Here is a 15,510-nt window from a genome sequence, read left to right as displayed (position 1 = left end):
AAAAAAGGAAGCCATGAAAAACAACTGGACATGACTCAATCAGGCAGTCAAATCCAGTGACTCAGCCTCATTTTGGCATATCACATTAAGCTCCCAAAGCAATGGTCCATCCATGGTGGACTGTCACATCCCCCAGGGACCTGGGAGGCATACCTTCAGGAATGCTACATGGACACCTCTGTTGGAAGTGGATGCCCTAGCCAAACAATAGAAAATCTGCTGATGTGGGCACCAATGACAGTGACAGAAATCAAGAACCTTGTTGCTCAACTAAAACCAGAGAAGGCCCTAGGAAAATACCTACTCCCTCCAAAGGCCATTAAAAACAACTTTATTGTAAACCACCCAGAGTCCCTCTTTTGAGGGAGATGGGAGGTGACAAAACTTGAAATATAAATACATACATACATACATACATACATACATACATACATACTTGGACTTCTGGGCCCCCACTCTGGCCTCACTCTTTACCCGCATCGACACATAGCTGAGGATTGGGGGGTTGTGATTATTGTCCCTATATATAAAAAAGGGGAAAAGGCTGATCCTGCTAATTATAGACTGATCAGACTCTTCAACACAATCAACAAGCTCAAGACACCTACAGTGGAAATTCCAGGACTGGCTGGAACAAGAAAACATACTTGCAGATGAGCAAGTTAGCTTTAGGGAAGGCCGATCCACCATTAATCACTGTCTAGTACTCCCATCAATCTCTGAAAAATACTTCTCCCACAACACAACCTCCCTTTATGCTGCTTTCATAGACTTCAAAGCAGCATTTGATTCCATATCTTGAGCTAAATTGTGGGAAAAACTGGAGGCTTCCTCAATTGACTGATGTCTACTTCATTAATACGTATGCTATGTGAAGGGACCTCACTCAAAGTAAGATGTAACCTCCAGGGCCATCTCACCAGTGCCACTGAAACTGAGAAAGTCCGTACAAACAAGGCCGTATATTGGTCCCACTCTTACTCAATTTCTATATCAGCTCCATGATGGGCCATCTCCATAACATGAACTTTCACTCTCCAGAACTTGCTGGAAGGCATATTCTACTCTACTGTACTCTATGCAGACGATGCAGCAATACTTTCAAAGACACCTATTGGCCTTAAAAGAGCACTGAGAGCACTAACACAACTGCATGGAAGACTAGCTAGAACTCAATTATCAGAAAACTAAAATCATGGCATTTGCCAACAGGCCCAAGAGCTGCTCCTGGATGGACACAAGATTGAGCAGGTCTCCTGTTTCAAATACCTGGGGGTAGTCCTCCGTTCTCCAGCAGTAGGAAAGCCCACGGGGACTATGTTGCTGAAAATGCACAGAGGAACTCATCTGCCACCTTAAATTCCTTAAGACAAGAGGTAGCTACTATATACCTGCAGCACTCAAATTATTCAAATCCAAGGCAATAGCACAACTTCTTTATAGTGCCCAGTTGGGCCCCTTCTCCACTTTTGCACCATTAGAATTTGCACAATCCAGATTTCTAAGATCTAGTCCCAAAATGTCTCTCTAATGCCACCCTGTGACTAGAGACAGGCCTCATGAAAGTGGAGGCTAGAGTGTGGGTGACCATACTCAACTATTGGCTCAGATTATCCCCTTTTCCCCTTGACCTTGCCCCATTAACTGAGGGATGATTTTCAGTCCACATGGAATCAGGCAGTGGCAACTAAAATCTCATCCTTGGGCTTCTCTCTTCTACTCAGCATGGGATATGATCAGGCCAAACCACTCATTCAACAGCGTGTAGCAGACACTGTGTGCCAACTGGATCTAGCCAGGACCCCAACCTTTAGTGCCAGTGAATCCAATAGATACTCTGGCATGATGTCATTCCCTCTCCTCAACTGTCCTTGAAGGCCGATACAGGAAGATTCCTTACCCAGAGAGACAATGCCCCTGTGAAACAACAGAACATGTGCTTCTTCAGTGCCTGTACTACAGAGACATTTGTACCAGATTTATCTCACCATTACTGCATAAGTACCCAGGGCACACAGGACAATTCAACACCTCCCTGCTCCTTTCAGATACCAATCCTGCTACAACATACAGTGTTGCCGGATTCTGTACAGCAGCACTTAAAATGTGTCAGATGGTGACCCGTGCCATAAACTAGACTTAAGGAGCATCTAGTTTGCCATATTAGAGTGCTCTGTAATTTGATAAGTCTTCCACATACTAACCATCTCCCCCTTTCTTGGGGGAGATGGGTGGTAATAGAAGTTTGAAGAATAAATAAGTAAATAAAATAAACCTTTATGCTCCCCTACACCCATCTAATGCTCTTACCCCTCCTTTTAGATTCTTTTAGACTCTTGTTTTTTATTTATACTTTCTGTTTTAATACATATATTTTTATATCTTCTAGCTTTTCATAATTTTGTTTAGACTGATGTATCTTCTATGCTTTTTAATTGACTGTCTCCCACCCTCCTTATGCTGTCTATGACTGTAATAAAGATTTGATTTGATAATATTGGAGATATTATTCAGCAATTGGAAGATTAATTCACATGGTTTGAGCTTCTCCTATCAAATGCTGTAACTTTATGTTAAATCCAGAGGATTCTTAATGTGTTTTCAGACAAGTTTCTACATGTCAAGGCTGTGTGTGGGTGTTTGTGGGTTTGTGTGTAGTTGAAATCTTGGATTTTTCATGCACAGGAAATGGTCTGAATAATTACTTGCAATACTGAAAAGGTAAAACTGCATTGTTTAATGCAGTGGATTGTTAATATCTGTTATTTGCAGGTTTGGGGGGTAGGGGACAAAGGGAAAGGAAGAAAACTTTTGAGCCATTTAGTAAATTGCTTTGTTTTTGTTATAATTTTTTAGACCTGTCTTTTTTTCTCCTTTTTCCTTTTAAATGTTAATTTAAATATCACAGCTGCATGTATACTTGTGTTTTGTAGATTTGCTTGATATATCACTAGTATTTGGCCTTCTTCAGTCTGAGTTTAAAGCAGAACAGTGAGGTCTATATATGATCTGGCTTCTAAATGCTGCCATAAATCGATTAAATATTAGTAGCTGTAACATTGTCTTTTGCAGACAAATGATTGTGTACATGTTCTCATAATTTTAGGACAGGAAGCTGACCAAAGCAGAACAGCAGAGGTTTAAAGAAGAAGCTGAAATGCTCAAGGGGCTACAACACCCCAACATAGTCCGATTTTATGATTCTTGGGAATCAACAGTTAAAGGAAAGAAGTGTATTGTATTGGTAACTGAGCTGATGACATCTGGAACACTGAAAACGTATGTATTCCCAGACTTTCTCATTCACAGAATAAATATTTTCAGAAATTTCATATAAGGTTTTTTGAATGTATATCCGCAATTGCTAGTAGTGTTTTGGGCACTTACCATATTGTTGTTAAATTGTCAGTTAGGCGGCTCAGTATCTACAACATGCAGCAGACTTAATTAAGTCACTTTATGGTACTTCTAAAATATATGAAAGTATCCAGCTGACTATATGAATTGTAGCTGCTTACTAACTAGTTGTATAAAATCTGTTTCATGGAAGTACAATGAATTAAGTTGTGTTAAGTTTAAATATGAGGCAATCAATAATACTTCACAATAAATCATAAGATTTATTAGGTATATCACTATTTTAAGCCTACCTTATATGGTGGATGGCATAAAACAATAATGGGATATGATAAGTTATGTGAGCTAACCCAACCATTTTATGACTGGTTTAGTTAGCAAGGGTGGAGGGATGGATGGATGGGAGGGCTAGGAAAAAGCAGAGAAGTCCCTTGAATAGTGTTTCATGGCAGTATTGGAAATAAAAACATTTTTTTTGAATGCTTCAGAGTTCTAGGATTACTGGTTTCAAGCCGATTGATGTCTTTACATTTTATTTTTGTATTTGCTGTGTTATGCTTATATTCCACCGCATCTAAATGATTCATAGTGATTTAAATGGATTGGTTATAGTCAAGAAAGGATGAAGATGTGTTAGGATGATTATATTACAAGTGCAAAAGCTCCATTAAGTAAGTAGAAATTCTTTATAAAAGAATGGTATAGATTAGATGAAATTTATGCCATACGAATTTTGTCTTCTATTTCTTGGTTTTTCTTCCTCTTACCCAAACATTGGTAAAAAATGAATTGTTAACTTCTGGGATATAAGAAAGTGTTCAGTAACAAACAAGGTAGATAAGATACTAAAATGTCAAATACTTTCATTTCTGCATTTGGTTTGTTCAGAGCTTCTACTGGTGCTATTTCAATTTACAGGATTTCTTTGTGAGGAAGATGCGTTTACAATGACTGTAGGACGATTGTCATGGTCAAGCTTTAAGTGGTTTGTTGGGCCTTTCTTATGAACTGCCGTAGCTCATGAACAAGTTTTTGTATTAAATGGATAGATCAACTAGCCTGTTTTTGAAATCTGTAAAATAGAATGGATGCAATTTGTATGGCCAGAGTTTTAGGAAAAAACTTTTGTACTAAGATATTTGTTTACTCTTTCTCTCAGTTTCATAATGATAACTTGGAATACTATTCCGGACTATGAGGTTCCTGAGATACAGTAGGAGAGCATAACATTTTATAGAACCTCTGAGGGATGATCAGGGTTGATGGAATCTTGACTAACTTTTCTATGTCTGTATTAATTGGATGCATACATGCTTTTTGGCCTTCAGCAGTCATACTGATTCCTTTGCAGGTATTTAAAGCGTTTCAAACTTATGAAGCCAAAGGTGTTAAGGAGCTGGTGCCGACAGATTTTAAAAGGGCTGCATTTTCTGCACACGAGAACCCCTCCAATCATCCACCGTGATTTGAAATGTGACAACATCTTCATCACAGGGCCCACTGGTTCAGTGAAGATTGGGGACTTGGGACTTGCCACCTTAATGCGCACTTCATTTGCTAAGAGCGTTATTGGTGAATATAAATGTGTTTGGTATTTCTGTCGGGCAGCTGCTTTTGGCGTGTCTCTTTGTCATATATAAAGACAGGAATCCACAGTGCCATATAAGGCAAAGATACTGCTTTGGTGAACACAGTTCAGAATCAATTATTCTCAAGGCTGGTTATCAGATGCCATTCCCATAGAGCACTACATTTCCAAACTACTAGGCAAAGAAGCTCCAAGTGACAGTTTTTTCTTAGTCAAAAAAAAATCATTTCTGAGAATAAAAACATTTAATAGTAGCTGATGTTTTTCTTGTCAGAAAGGACTGATAGCTTTAGTATTCTTTAACCCCAAGTGCTTAATACTCATAATTTTGATTAGAAAAAGAGTTCTAAAATACACATATCAATAACTGAGAAGGTTTTAAAATTTCAAAACATTTGTGAAATTTTATTAAGTTATATTTTTCAAAGACTCTGAGCAGCTTTTCTTATAAGGCAAACTTTTAAAATTATTATGTTTTAATTATGAAAGGATTAACTTTACAATATATAGTTATTAATATATTCCAAAAGCTTAAATAGATGTGAAAAGATTAAAAAGAAAAAGAAACCAAGTAGCAGGAAATATTAGCCATAGTGTCTTTAACCTGCAGTCACAACCTGAAGTATATAAAGGGCTTTTTCAAGGAGACGTATTATTACCGTGCATAAAGAGGCATGGGACCTTCTGGGCCTCATTATGGAGAACATTGTATTACTGAAAAGACCTTGCCCCTCATATCCATTAGTCATGCTTCAAACAGTGGGTAGAGATGGAACAGAATCTTTGGTATTGGTCTGATGAATTAGAAAGGCAGTGATCTTTGTGGTAACTCAAATGTTAAAAGTAAAATGTTTCTCCCCACCTTGAAAGTTTTTAGCCAAACAGGATATATACATTTTGAGTGACAAGACCTGCAAAAAATCTTGTAGCAGGTCTTGGCAGCATCTCTTTCCCCACTCCCATCTCTAATATAGTAGATCAGCATTGTGTAATCACTACGCACACTCAGTCTTAATTGGACTGTTTGGATTTTTTTTTTCCTCTTAAGTATTTTTCTTAAAACAAAAAAAAATCCTGCTTTTGCTTTGTTTGTAGGTAAGAATGCATGCTTGGAGAATGAATTCAATATTAATATATTGAATGATACAACATAGAAATAAGCAGCTCTTTGGAAATTTGCATTGAGTGACCACAGCAATCTAAAGTCACTGTAATAACACATTGGGCTTTCCCCTCTTTTATTTCAGGAACTCCTGAATTCATGGCTCCTGAGATGTATGAAGAACATTATGATGAGTCAGTGGATGTCTATGCTTTTGGAATGTGCATGTTAGAGATGGCAACGTCTGAATACCCATATTCTGAGTGTCAGAATGCAGCTCAGATCTACAGAAAAGTAACCAGCGTAGGTGTACAATTAAGTTCTTCAAGAGGGCAAACCTGTATAAAATTGGCCTAAGGCAGATAAGCCTATTGGGCTAAACCTGTGTTGGTCCTGTTGCTGGTACAAAGCAACTACTAGACTCACTCTGGACATACTTCCTAGATTTTGCTAGTTCTTTCTAGAATAGCTAATCTTTTCAGTTCTTTCATTCACTGAAAAAATACAAATTGCTGTTTCATATTCAAGCAACAGAATGTGCAAGTTAAGCTTGTATTTTTTTAATGGCTATCCTAGGCCAAAATTTAATGGAACAGAAGCAAACCACATTGCTAGCCAGCTTTTGTCCATGCATCGATCTTTGTTGCTCCCTGTTCTGAAAGTTTACCAGCTGCCTTCCTAAAATCACTATTGAATCAAGAACTAACCTACTGCTTGTTCTTCTGCCAGCTGGCACAGATTCTTTTATAAAGAGATCTCAAGTAATAACCAAGGGCTTTGTTTCAGACTTCACAGTTCTTTCTTCTCCAACTGTTGTGTACATTTTATTCTGCTGGTATAATAATCAGAATGTACAAAACAGGGTTAAGAAACTAGATCAGTTCTACTGGATTTTGACAAGGCAATTATTACAAAACTCAGTAGGATTCTGCCTGTTTTTGCTGAAGACGTTCCTGTATGTTGGTTTCATTTTTCACATCTTGCTATGATATTTCCCACTTGGCTTTCTAAAGGAAACATTCTCAGGAGGAAAATTCTATTAACAGACTCAGCCTTGTGCACTCTGCTGAGACAGGGTGCATTGTCCTGTGTTGTTCTGCAACGATTTATTTCAATGTGGCCTACAAAAAAGAACTTCCTGGTAGGTTGCATTCCATAGACTAGAACACTTTTTTCCCTGACTGTGCTGCTGTTAATGACATCCAGAATCCCTTTGAAACAGTTGCCTTGCTTTATCTCATGGTAGGGCTAGTATTACCCAGTCTAATCGCGTACTGTATGTTAAATATTCAGAATAACAGATTACTCAAGTCTGCTAGCCATGACACTCCTGTAGTCTTTAGTGATATTTATTCATAAGTATATTTTATATACATATATACATAAGTACATACATAACTATATTCCAAAAAGGGATAATCATATTACCATTACACTGGAATAACTACTCATTAGTTGTTGTTTATTCGTTCAGTCACTTCCGACTCTTCATGACTTCATGGACCAGTCCACGCCAGAGCTTCCTGTTGGTCATCACCACCCCCAGCTCCCCCAGGGACGAGTCCATCACCTCTAGAATATCATCTATCCATCTTGCCCTTGGTCGGCCCCTCTTCCTTTTGCCTTCCACTCTCCCTAGCATCAGCATCTTCTCCAGGGTGTCCTGTCTTCTCATTATGTGGCCAACGTATTTCAATTTTGCCTTTAACATCATTCCCTCAAGTGAGCAGTCTGGCTTTACTTCCTGGAGTATGGACTGGTTTGATCTTCTTGCAGTCCAAGGCACTCTCAGAATTTTCCTCCAACACCACAGTTCCAAAGCATCTCTCTTCCTTCTCTCAGCCTTCCTTATGGTCCAGCTCTCGCAGCCATATGTTACTACGGGGAACACCATTGCTTTAACTATGCGGACCTTTGTTTTCAGTGTGATGTCTCTGCTCTTAACTATTTTATCGAGATTTGTCATTGCTCTTCTCCCAAGGATGAAGCGTCTTCTGATTTCCTGACTGCAGTCAGCATCTGCAGTAATCTTTGCACCTAGAAATACGAAGTCTTTCACTGCTTCTACATTTTCTCCCTCTATTTACCAGTTATCAATCAGGCTGGTTGCCATAATCTTGGTTTTTTGAGGTTTAGCTGCAAGCCAGCTTTTGCACTTTCTTCTTTCACCTTCATCATAAGGCTCCTCAGTTCCTCTTCGCTTTCAGCCATCAAAGTGGTATCATCTGCATATCTGAGATTGTTAATGTTTCTTCCAGCGATTTTAACTTGGATTCCTCAAGCCCAGCATGTCGCATGATGTGTTCTGCATACAAGTTGAATAGGTAGGGTGAGAGTATACAGCCCTGCCGTACGCCTTTCCCAATCTTAAACCAGTCCGTTGTTCTGTGGTCTGTTCTTACCGTTGCTACTTGGTCATTATACAGATTCTTCAGGAGGCAGACAAGATGACTTGGTATCCCCATACCACTAAGAACTTGCCACAATTTGTTATGGTCCACACAGTCAAAGGCTTTAGTGGAATGGTCAATAACACAGAAATAGATGTTTTTCTGAAACTCCCTGGCTTTTTCCATTATCCAGCGGATATTGGCAATTTGGTCCCTAGTTCCTCTGCCTTTTCTAAACCCAGCTTGTACATCTGGCAATTCTCGCTCCATGAATTGCTGAAGTCTACCTTGCAGGATCTTGAGCATTACCTTACTGGCATGTGAAATGAGTGCCACTGTTCGATAGTTTGAACATTCTTTAGTGTTTCCCTTTTTTTGGTATGGGGATATAAGTTGATTTTTTCCAGTCTGATGGCCATTCTTGTGTTTTCCAAATTTGCTGGCATATAGCATGCATTACCTTGACAGCATCATCTCGCAAGATTTTGAACAGTTCAGCCGGGATGCCGTCGTCTCCTGCTGCCTTGTTATTAGCAATGCTTCTTAAGGCCCATTCAACCTCACTCTTCAGGATGTCTGGCTCTAGCTCACTGACCACACCGTCAAAGCTATCCCCGATATTGTTATCCTTCCTATACAGGTCTTCTGTATATTCTTACCACCTTTTCTTGATCTCTTTGTCTTCTGTTAGGTCCTTGCCATCTTTGTTTTTGATCATACCCATTTTTGCCTGGAATTTACCTCCGATGTTTCTAATTTTCTGGAAGAGGTCTCTTGTCCTTCCTATTCTATTGTCTTCTTCCACTTCTGCGCATTGCTTGTTTAAAAATAATTCCTTATCTCTTCTGGCTAACCTCTGGAATTTTGCATTTAATTGGGCATATCTCCCCCTATCACTGTTGCTTTTTGCTTTCCTTCTTTCTTGGGCTACTTCTAGTGTCTCAGCAGACAGCCATTTTGCCTGCTTGGTTTTCTCTTTCTTTGGGATGTATTTTGTTGCCACCTGCTGAACAATGTTGCGAACTTCTGTCCATAGTTCTTCCGGGACCCTATCTACTAAGTCCAGTCCCTTAAATCGATTCTTCACCTCCACTGCATATTCCTTAGGAATATTAGTGAGCTCATATCTAGCTGATCTGTGGGTCTTCCCTAATCTCTTTGGTCTGATCCTAAATTGTGCAGTAAGAAGTTCGTGATCTGAACTACAGTCAGCTCCAGGTCTTGTTTTTACCGACTGTATAGATGTCCGCCACCTTTAGCTGCAAAGGATGTAGTCAATCTGATTTCGGTGTTGTCCATCTGGTGAAGTCCACGTATAAAGCCGTCTCTTAGGTTGTTGGAAGAGAGTGTTTGTTATGCAGAGTGAGTTGTCTTGGCAAAATTCTATCAGCCTATGTCCTGCTTCGTTTTGTTCTCCCAGGCCATGCTTACCTGTAATTCCAGGTGTCGTTTGACTGCCCACCTTAGCATTCCAGTCTCCCGTGATGAAAATAACATCTCTTTTAGGCGTGTTGTCCAGTAGGTGCTGCAGATCCTCATAGAACTGCTCTACTTCAGCTTCTTCAGCATCTGTGGTTGGGGCGTATATTTGGATCACTGTGATGTTAGATGGCTTGCCCTGAATTCGAATTGAGATCATTCTATCGTTTTTTGGATTGTATCCAAGCACTGCTTTAGCCACTTTACTATTAATTACGAAGGCTACTCCATTTCTTCTGTGGTCCTCTTGTCCACAGTAGTAGATCTGGTGGTCATTTGATGTGAAGTGGCCCATTCCGGTCCATTGTACTCATCAGTACAATGACTATTTTTTTTACATTTCCAATATTTTGAAGACAAAGTGTGTTCCAATTCTAAAAGTATTCTCAAATTATAATGCATATTTATCTGTTCTGAAAGGGCCATGTGTGTGTGCATACATATCCCCCACCCCCTGCAGAGTTAAATATAGTTTTAAAAAACAAATGTATGGGAAGAATTTTTCAGAAGAAATTGTTAAAAGCCATATCTTAGAACATAAGGAAAATCATTTCATATTTACACAGATCCATCTTCCAAAAAATTCAGAGCACTTTGCATAACTTTAATAATCTTTACAAAGAAGTCTTCGTGTTTCTTTTCCTATCTTCGGGAGTGAGGGTGAGAGGGAGAGATTTGCTTCATTGGTACCTCATTGAAGTCCAGTCTAAAATCATTATTATTTATTTTTGTCTTTTTTGGGGGGGGGTCCCTTCCTTTCTCCAATGAGTGCAGTGGCAATATGGTGACTTGCAGAGAGTCAGCTGGTTTGTAGTTGTAAATTTAGTGAGTGGAGAGAGTAAGCCAGTCAAAATAAATAGCATTTGGTTTTATGTGAACAAGAATATAGTTGTGGAGTCCTTGGTGCTCTCTGAGCCTTGTTGTTTTCTTGCAGATGTTTCATTGCTAGACTAGCACTTCGCACTGAAGATGTTGCCTAGTCTGGCAATGAAACGTCTGCAAGAGAACAACAGGGCTCAGAGAGCACCAAGGACTCCACAGTTCAACCCTGAGCTACAAATATTCGCTTCGATAAGTATATAGTTGCACTGCCAGTGAGCTTCATGGAAAGATGCAGATTGGAACCAGAACAATACCAGGAAATGGTTTTTCTTCTTTATTAGGTTTATTTTAGTTTACAGTCATGCAATGTTTTAAATAGCCAGATAAGGCTAAGATAAAGGATTACAGTATTCGAATGAGTTAGAGCGGATTTTGACCCTCTTCAGTCAGATCTGACTTAGAAGCAATAGCTGGCATTTAAAGGAAGGTGATAATGATTCAGGACAGACCGAAATGTTCTGTTTTGTTTGTGTGTGTGTGCGTGCACGCTAAAAACCATTTCTATTGTATTTGGCTGCTTAAAGGGCTTGTATTTGTAACCTGGGAATTTTCCACAATTCTGTATAGCTGTAGCAGAGAAAACTCCTACTGTGTAATTCTGTAAACAACCATGTCTCTTCTTTTCTAGGGCATTAAACCAGCTAGTTTTAATAAGGTGACAGACCCAGAAGTGAAAGAGATCATTGAAGGTTGCATTCAGCAGAACAAGTCTGAAAGGTGGGCAGGTCCATTTGTGTCCCTCTCCCTACCTGCTTTGAATTGTGCAAATTAAGAGATAGTATTTGAGTATTAATAGAAGTTTGTTTGTACTGGCAAAAAAAAAAATCTGATTAAGCAAAACATTTATGCTTTGTGTAGCATTTTAAACACCTGCATAAGTCCCTTTGAAGTCAAAAGGAACAAAGCTCATGAAACCATACAGCAACTGGGATTTGCCTGGATCATTTCCAGAAAGTATGAGTGTAAAGAAGTATACAGGGAAAGTGTTTCAGAAACACAGAAACAGTCAAAATTAAGAATTACGATTTTTGATTTTGTCTAGTTTTTGTACAGTGAAAAATGGTGGGATTCTGCATTCCTCTAATGCAAAAAAGAGTAAGATTAGAGACTGAGATATATTACATTGGAGTTGGACTTAAAAAAAAATCCCCTCCATTTATCTTTTCCCTGTGGCACAGAGAAATACAATGCCTACTTGAATCACTCCAAAAGACTTACTGCATTGGAGACCTGTAGCTTTAATTTGTAGGGCCTTAGTTCTAGAGAAGGGGATAGATGAAACATGACTCCATGCTCTCCTCCTCCTCAAGAACTTGATCTCACTTCTCACCCATGCCTCTCCCTAGCCTCACCCATGGTCAGAAGATGGCACATTTATGCAAGGATTCTGCATCAGTTTGAAAGCAGCCCCAAACTTCTATGATCCCACAGCATCAACTGTCCTTGAAAGCTAAGTCCACGTACTTCTGGCTCAGCTTCAATATATCTGAAACTTCAATAACAACTGATTTAAAAAAAAGTATCTTGTGATTCTGTGGAATTAGCCCTTTTTCAGGACTTCCTGCGTCACCATACATCCTGGGCTTCAAGGTTTTTAAAAGGAATGGTACCTTAATGGCTCTTCAGGTCCTTCTCAAAAGAACTACTATTTGAATGGCCAGAAATTCACACAACATAGAATAAGGAATGGGTGGAGGAGGATAATGGATGGTGGAAGCTATTTATTTTATTTCTGTTTTGCTTAGAGTGGGATGAGCGGGATATTGTCAACATTTTGTGATGGACTGCTTTGAAGACATGGATCTTCTTCAGACTGCTTTTGGGGGATTGGGGAATAGAAGTGGCAATGGTGTGGAAGTGCCTTCTGACTCCAGGAGCTGTGGGACAAAGGGGAATCCCTAGGAATTGATTGGAAGTACCCTTTTATAAATGACAGAGGCTCCTAAAAAGCCTATCAAGGATAGGAGAAAACAGGAAAGAAATACGGCATTTGCCTCCTTCCACCAATGCTTTTCTGGATCCAAGTCTAATGCAATAAGTGGTGTGTAGAGCAAAGCTTTCTAAGATTCTCTGCTAAAGGAATTAATTTGATTTCATTGCCTTTAAGGAGATGGTGTTCTCATCTGGGTTCTAGATTTGTTTTGTTTGTATTTAAATTATTGCTTGTTTTAACTTCTTGTAAATCATATTGGGAGATTTACAAGAAGTTTAAAACAAGCAATAATAAAATAGCCTTGTGTGGCGCAGAGTGGTAAGGCAGCAGTATTGCAGCCGAAACTCTCCCCACGACCTGGGTTCAATCCCAGTGGAAGCTGGATTCTTGGGTAGCCGGCTCAGGTTGACTAGTCTTCCATCCTTCTGAGGCCGGTAAAATGAGTACCCAGCTTGCTGGGGAAGGTGACGACTGGGGAAGGCAGTGGCAAACCACCCCGCTACAGTCTGCCAAGAAAACGTCGCAAAAGCAGCATCCCCCCAAAGGGTCAGCCATGACTCGGTGCTTGCACAGGGGACCTTTCACCTTTTCATAAATCATATTGGGAGGGTCTTTGTTCTGAAAGGCAAGGTATAAATATATTAACTGATACAATAGATACCATGTCAGTTTTGGAATATCCCCAAGGAAAGTATAATTTTGAAAAGAAATGCTCAGCAGTTAATACATCTTTGGGATACTGAAGGCATACTCAGTAATCTTCCATACTATTTTTGTATAAAATATATTTCAGGCTATCTATCAAAGACCTCTTGAACCATGCTTTCTTTGCGGAAGACACGGGACTCAGAGTGGAGCTGGCAGAGGAGGAGGAGGATGGTCTGCATTCCTCCTTGGCTTTGAGACTTTGGGTAGAAGATCCCAAGAAGCTGAAAGGGAAGCACAAAGACAATGAAGCAATAGAGTTCAGTTTCAATATGGAAACAGATATCCCAGAGGAAGTGGCTTGTGAAATGGTGGGTATTTATTTATTTATCAAAATTTATCACCGCCCATCTCCCTCCCAAGGAGGGACTCTGGGCGGTTTACAATAAAATAGAATTAAAAACCAAAACCGTTGTAAATACAGTAACTACAATAAAAGCAAGAATGTAATGGAATCAAGATGGGCGAGAGTTCTTTATTAGACTGTGAGTACAGTAGGTCCATCAGAAGTCACACTAGGGTGCTAGCCATCCCCAAGTACAGCTATTCCCCCTTCCATTCCAAGCCTGCTGGCAAAACCAGTTCTTTAATCTTTTTTGAAAGTCCAGGAGAGAGGTGGCCTGTCTCACCTCTGGGGGAAGGATGTTCCAAAGGGCGGGAGGTACTGCAGAGAAGGCACGCTTCCGAGACCCCGCTAGGTGGAATTCTTTTATGGATGGGGTCATTTATTGTCATTGCTTTGCTTGTTCTCCAGCAGCCTCTCTTGCCTTATGGTACACATCATTTGGGGGGGAAAGCATTCTATAAATGTGACTGTCAAAGTTGGGAAGACTCCATTTTGTGAAAGATCTACAGTTAGAACTCTGCTCCTAAAAAACTGATGTACAAGAGGAAGATGGAATTTGGAAAGAAGTCATGGTGCGGGGAAGGAAACCTTTTTGGCCCTTGCTGCTTTCCTGACTTAATAGCTTTCTTCTCCTTGTCAAGGCTATTATTCTAGTTTATGTATAGTTTTCTGTTTGCAGATGGGGGAAGGAGGAAATATTCCCTTATTTCTCCCTTTTCTTGCAGTCTGAAAGAATTATAAATAATTAATTTGATCCATTTTTATATTCTTTTTTTTCCTGCCTTTTTCTTGTTGCTTTTGTTTTTTATTATCTTAGCTTAAAGTTATAAGCGATCTTGTTAATTGTTATAGAAGGTGGGTTATAAATTATGGATAAGTGAATAAATAAATGCAGACTCAAAAGATTTGTCACATTGAGCCTGCTGATAGTATTGCAGCTGTTACTCATATCTAAAATACAGGAGCTCTACTCAACCTCCTATTCTTTGGTGGTTTGAGTTTTACTTATACGGCATGATCCTTTCAGGATACCTCATAGGTTGAGAAGGACTACAGAGGCAGATGGAGACTGGTCAGTTTCCAATTGGTGGACAAGTATTTTCCTCAGCATGGCCGCTGAAGCCAAGCTAAGCTTTCGTCAAATCTGGCAGTTTCATACTTAGTTACAATACGTTGAGGGTAAAATTAGGTACTGCATTATTGGGAACAGTCTCTACTTTCCTCCTTTCCTTTCATGGTTTTGTTTTTTTTATCATCCTTTGCCCAAGAAAAGAAAAACCCGTTTTGACTATATCATTCTGCTTCACTGTTGCCTTGGTTTTGTTTTCATAAAACATTTGGCCACACAGGAATCTGACAAATAACAGCTGATGCTACTGAAAGGAGACATGGCAATGCATCTGTTCATTTCATGTAAAATGTGTGCAGGCAAAGGGCTACTGCTTAAGCATCACCCACCCACCAGCCAGCTGTGAAGTTTTGTAAATAGTCCCATGATTTCTTGTCTTATGGAATGGATCCTTAAGGCATTTTTTGATCCCTTTTCTATTTTCTTTTTCTCTGGGGACAGATTGGGTTTACAGACCTTGCTCAGCAGATGGCAGCTAAGACTCTCTCCTTTAATAGTTCTGTTTAACACAATAGTAGTGCTTGAATGGCTTCTTATTTGATCTGTATTTTTAATGTTCAACCAGGATTTTAATGAACAAACCATTGTGCCCTAGTTTG

General features: G+C 39.5%; 1 protein-coding gene across 1 annotated transcript in view; it reads left to right on the top strand.

The window, feature by feature from the left end:
* Window positions 1-15,510, top strand: part of WNK3 (WNK lysine deficient protein kinase 3) — a 105,532-nt gene that overhangs the window by 28,758 nt on the left and 61,264 nt on the right. The window contains exons 2-6 of the mRNA XM_063294159.1: window positions 3,107-3,279; window positions 4,709-4,929; window positions 6,193-6,350; window positions 11,427-11,515; window positions 13,525-13,747. Coding sequence (XP_063150229.1) covers window positions 3,107-3,279; window positions 4,709-4,929; window positions 6,193-6,350; window positions 11,427-11,515; window positions 13,525-13,747 — 864 coding nt within the window. The remainder of the gene's footprint in view (window positions 1-3,106; window positions 3,280-4,708; window positions 4,930-6,192; window positions 6,351-11,426; window positions 11,516-13,524; window positions 13,748-15,510) is intronic.

Source organism: Candoia aspera, chromosome 2, assembly GCF_035149785.1.
Source record: "Candoia aspera isolate rCanAsp1 chromosome 2, rCanAsp1.hap2, whole genome shotgun sequence".
Classification (NCBI taxonomy): Eukaryota; Metazoa; Chordata; class Lepidosauria; order Squamata; family Boidae; genus Candoia; species Candoia aspera.
Note: the sequence above shows the minus strand (reverse complement) of the source record. Positions and strands in the feature narration are given on the sequence as shown.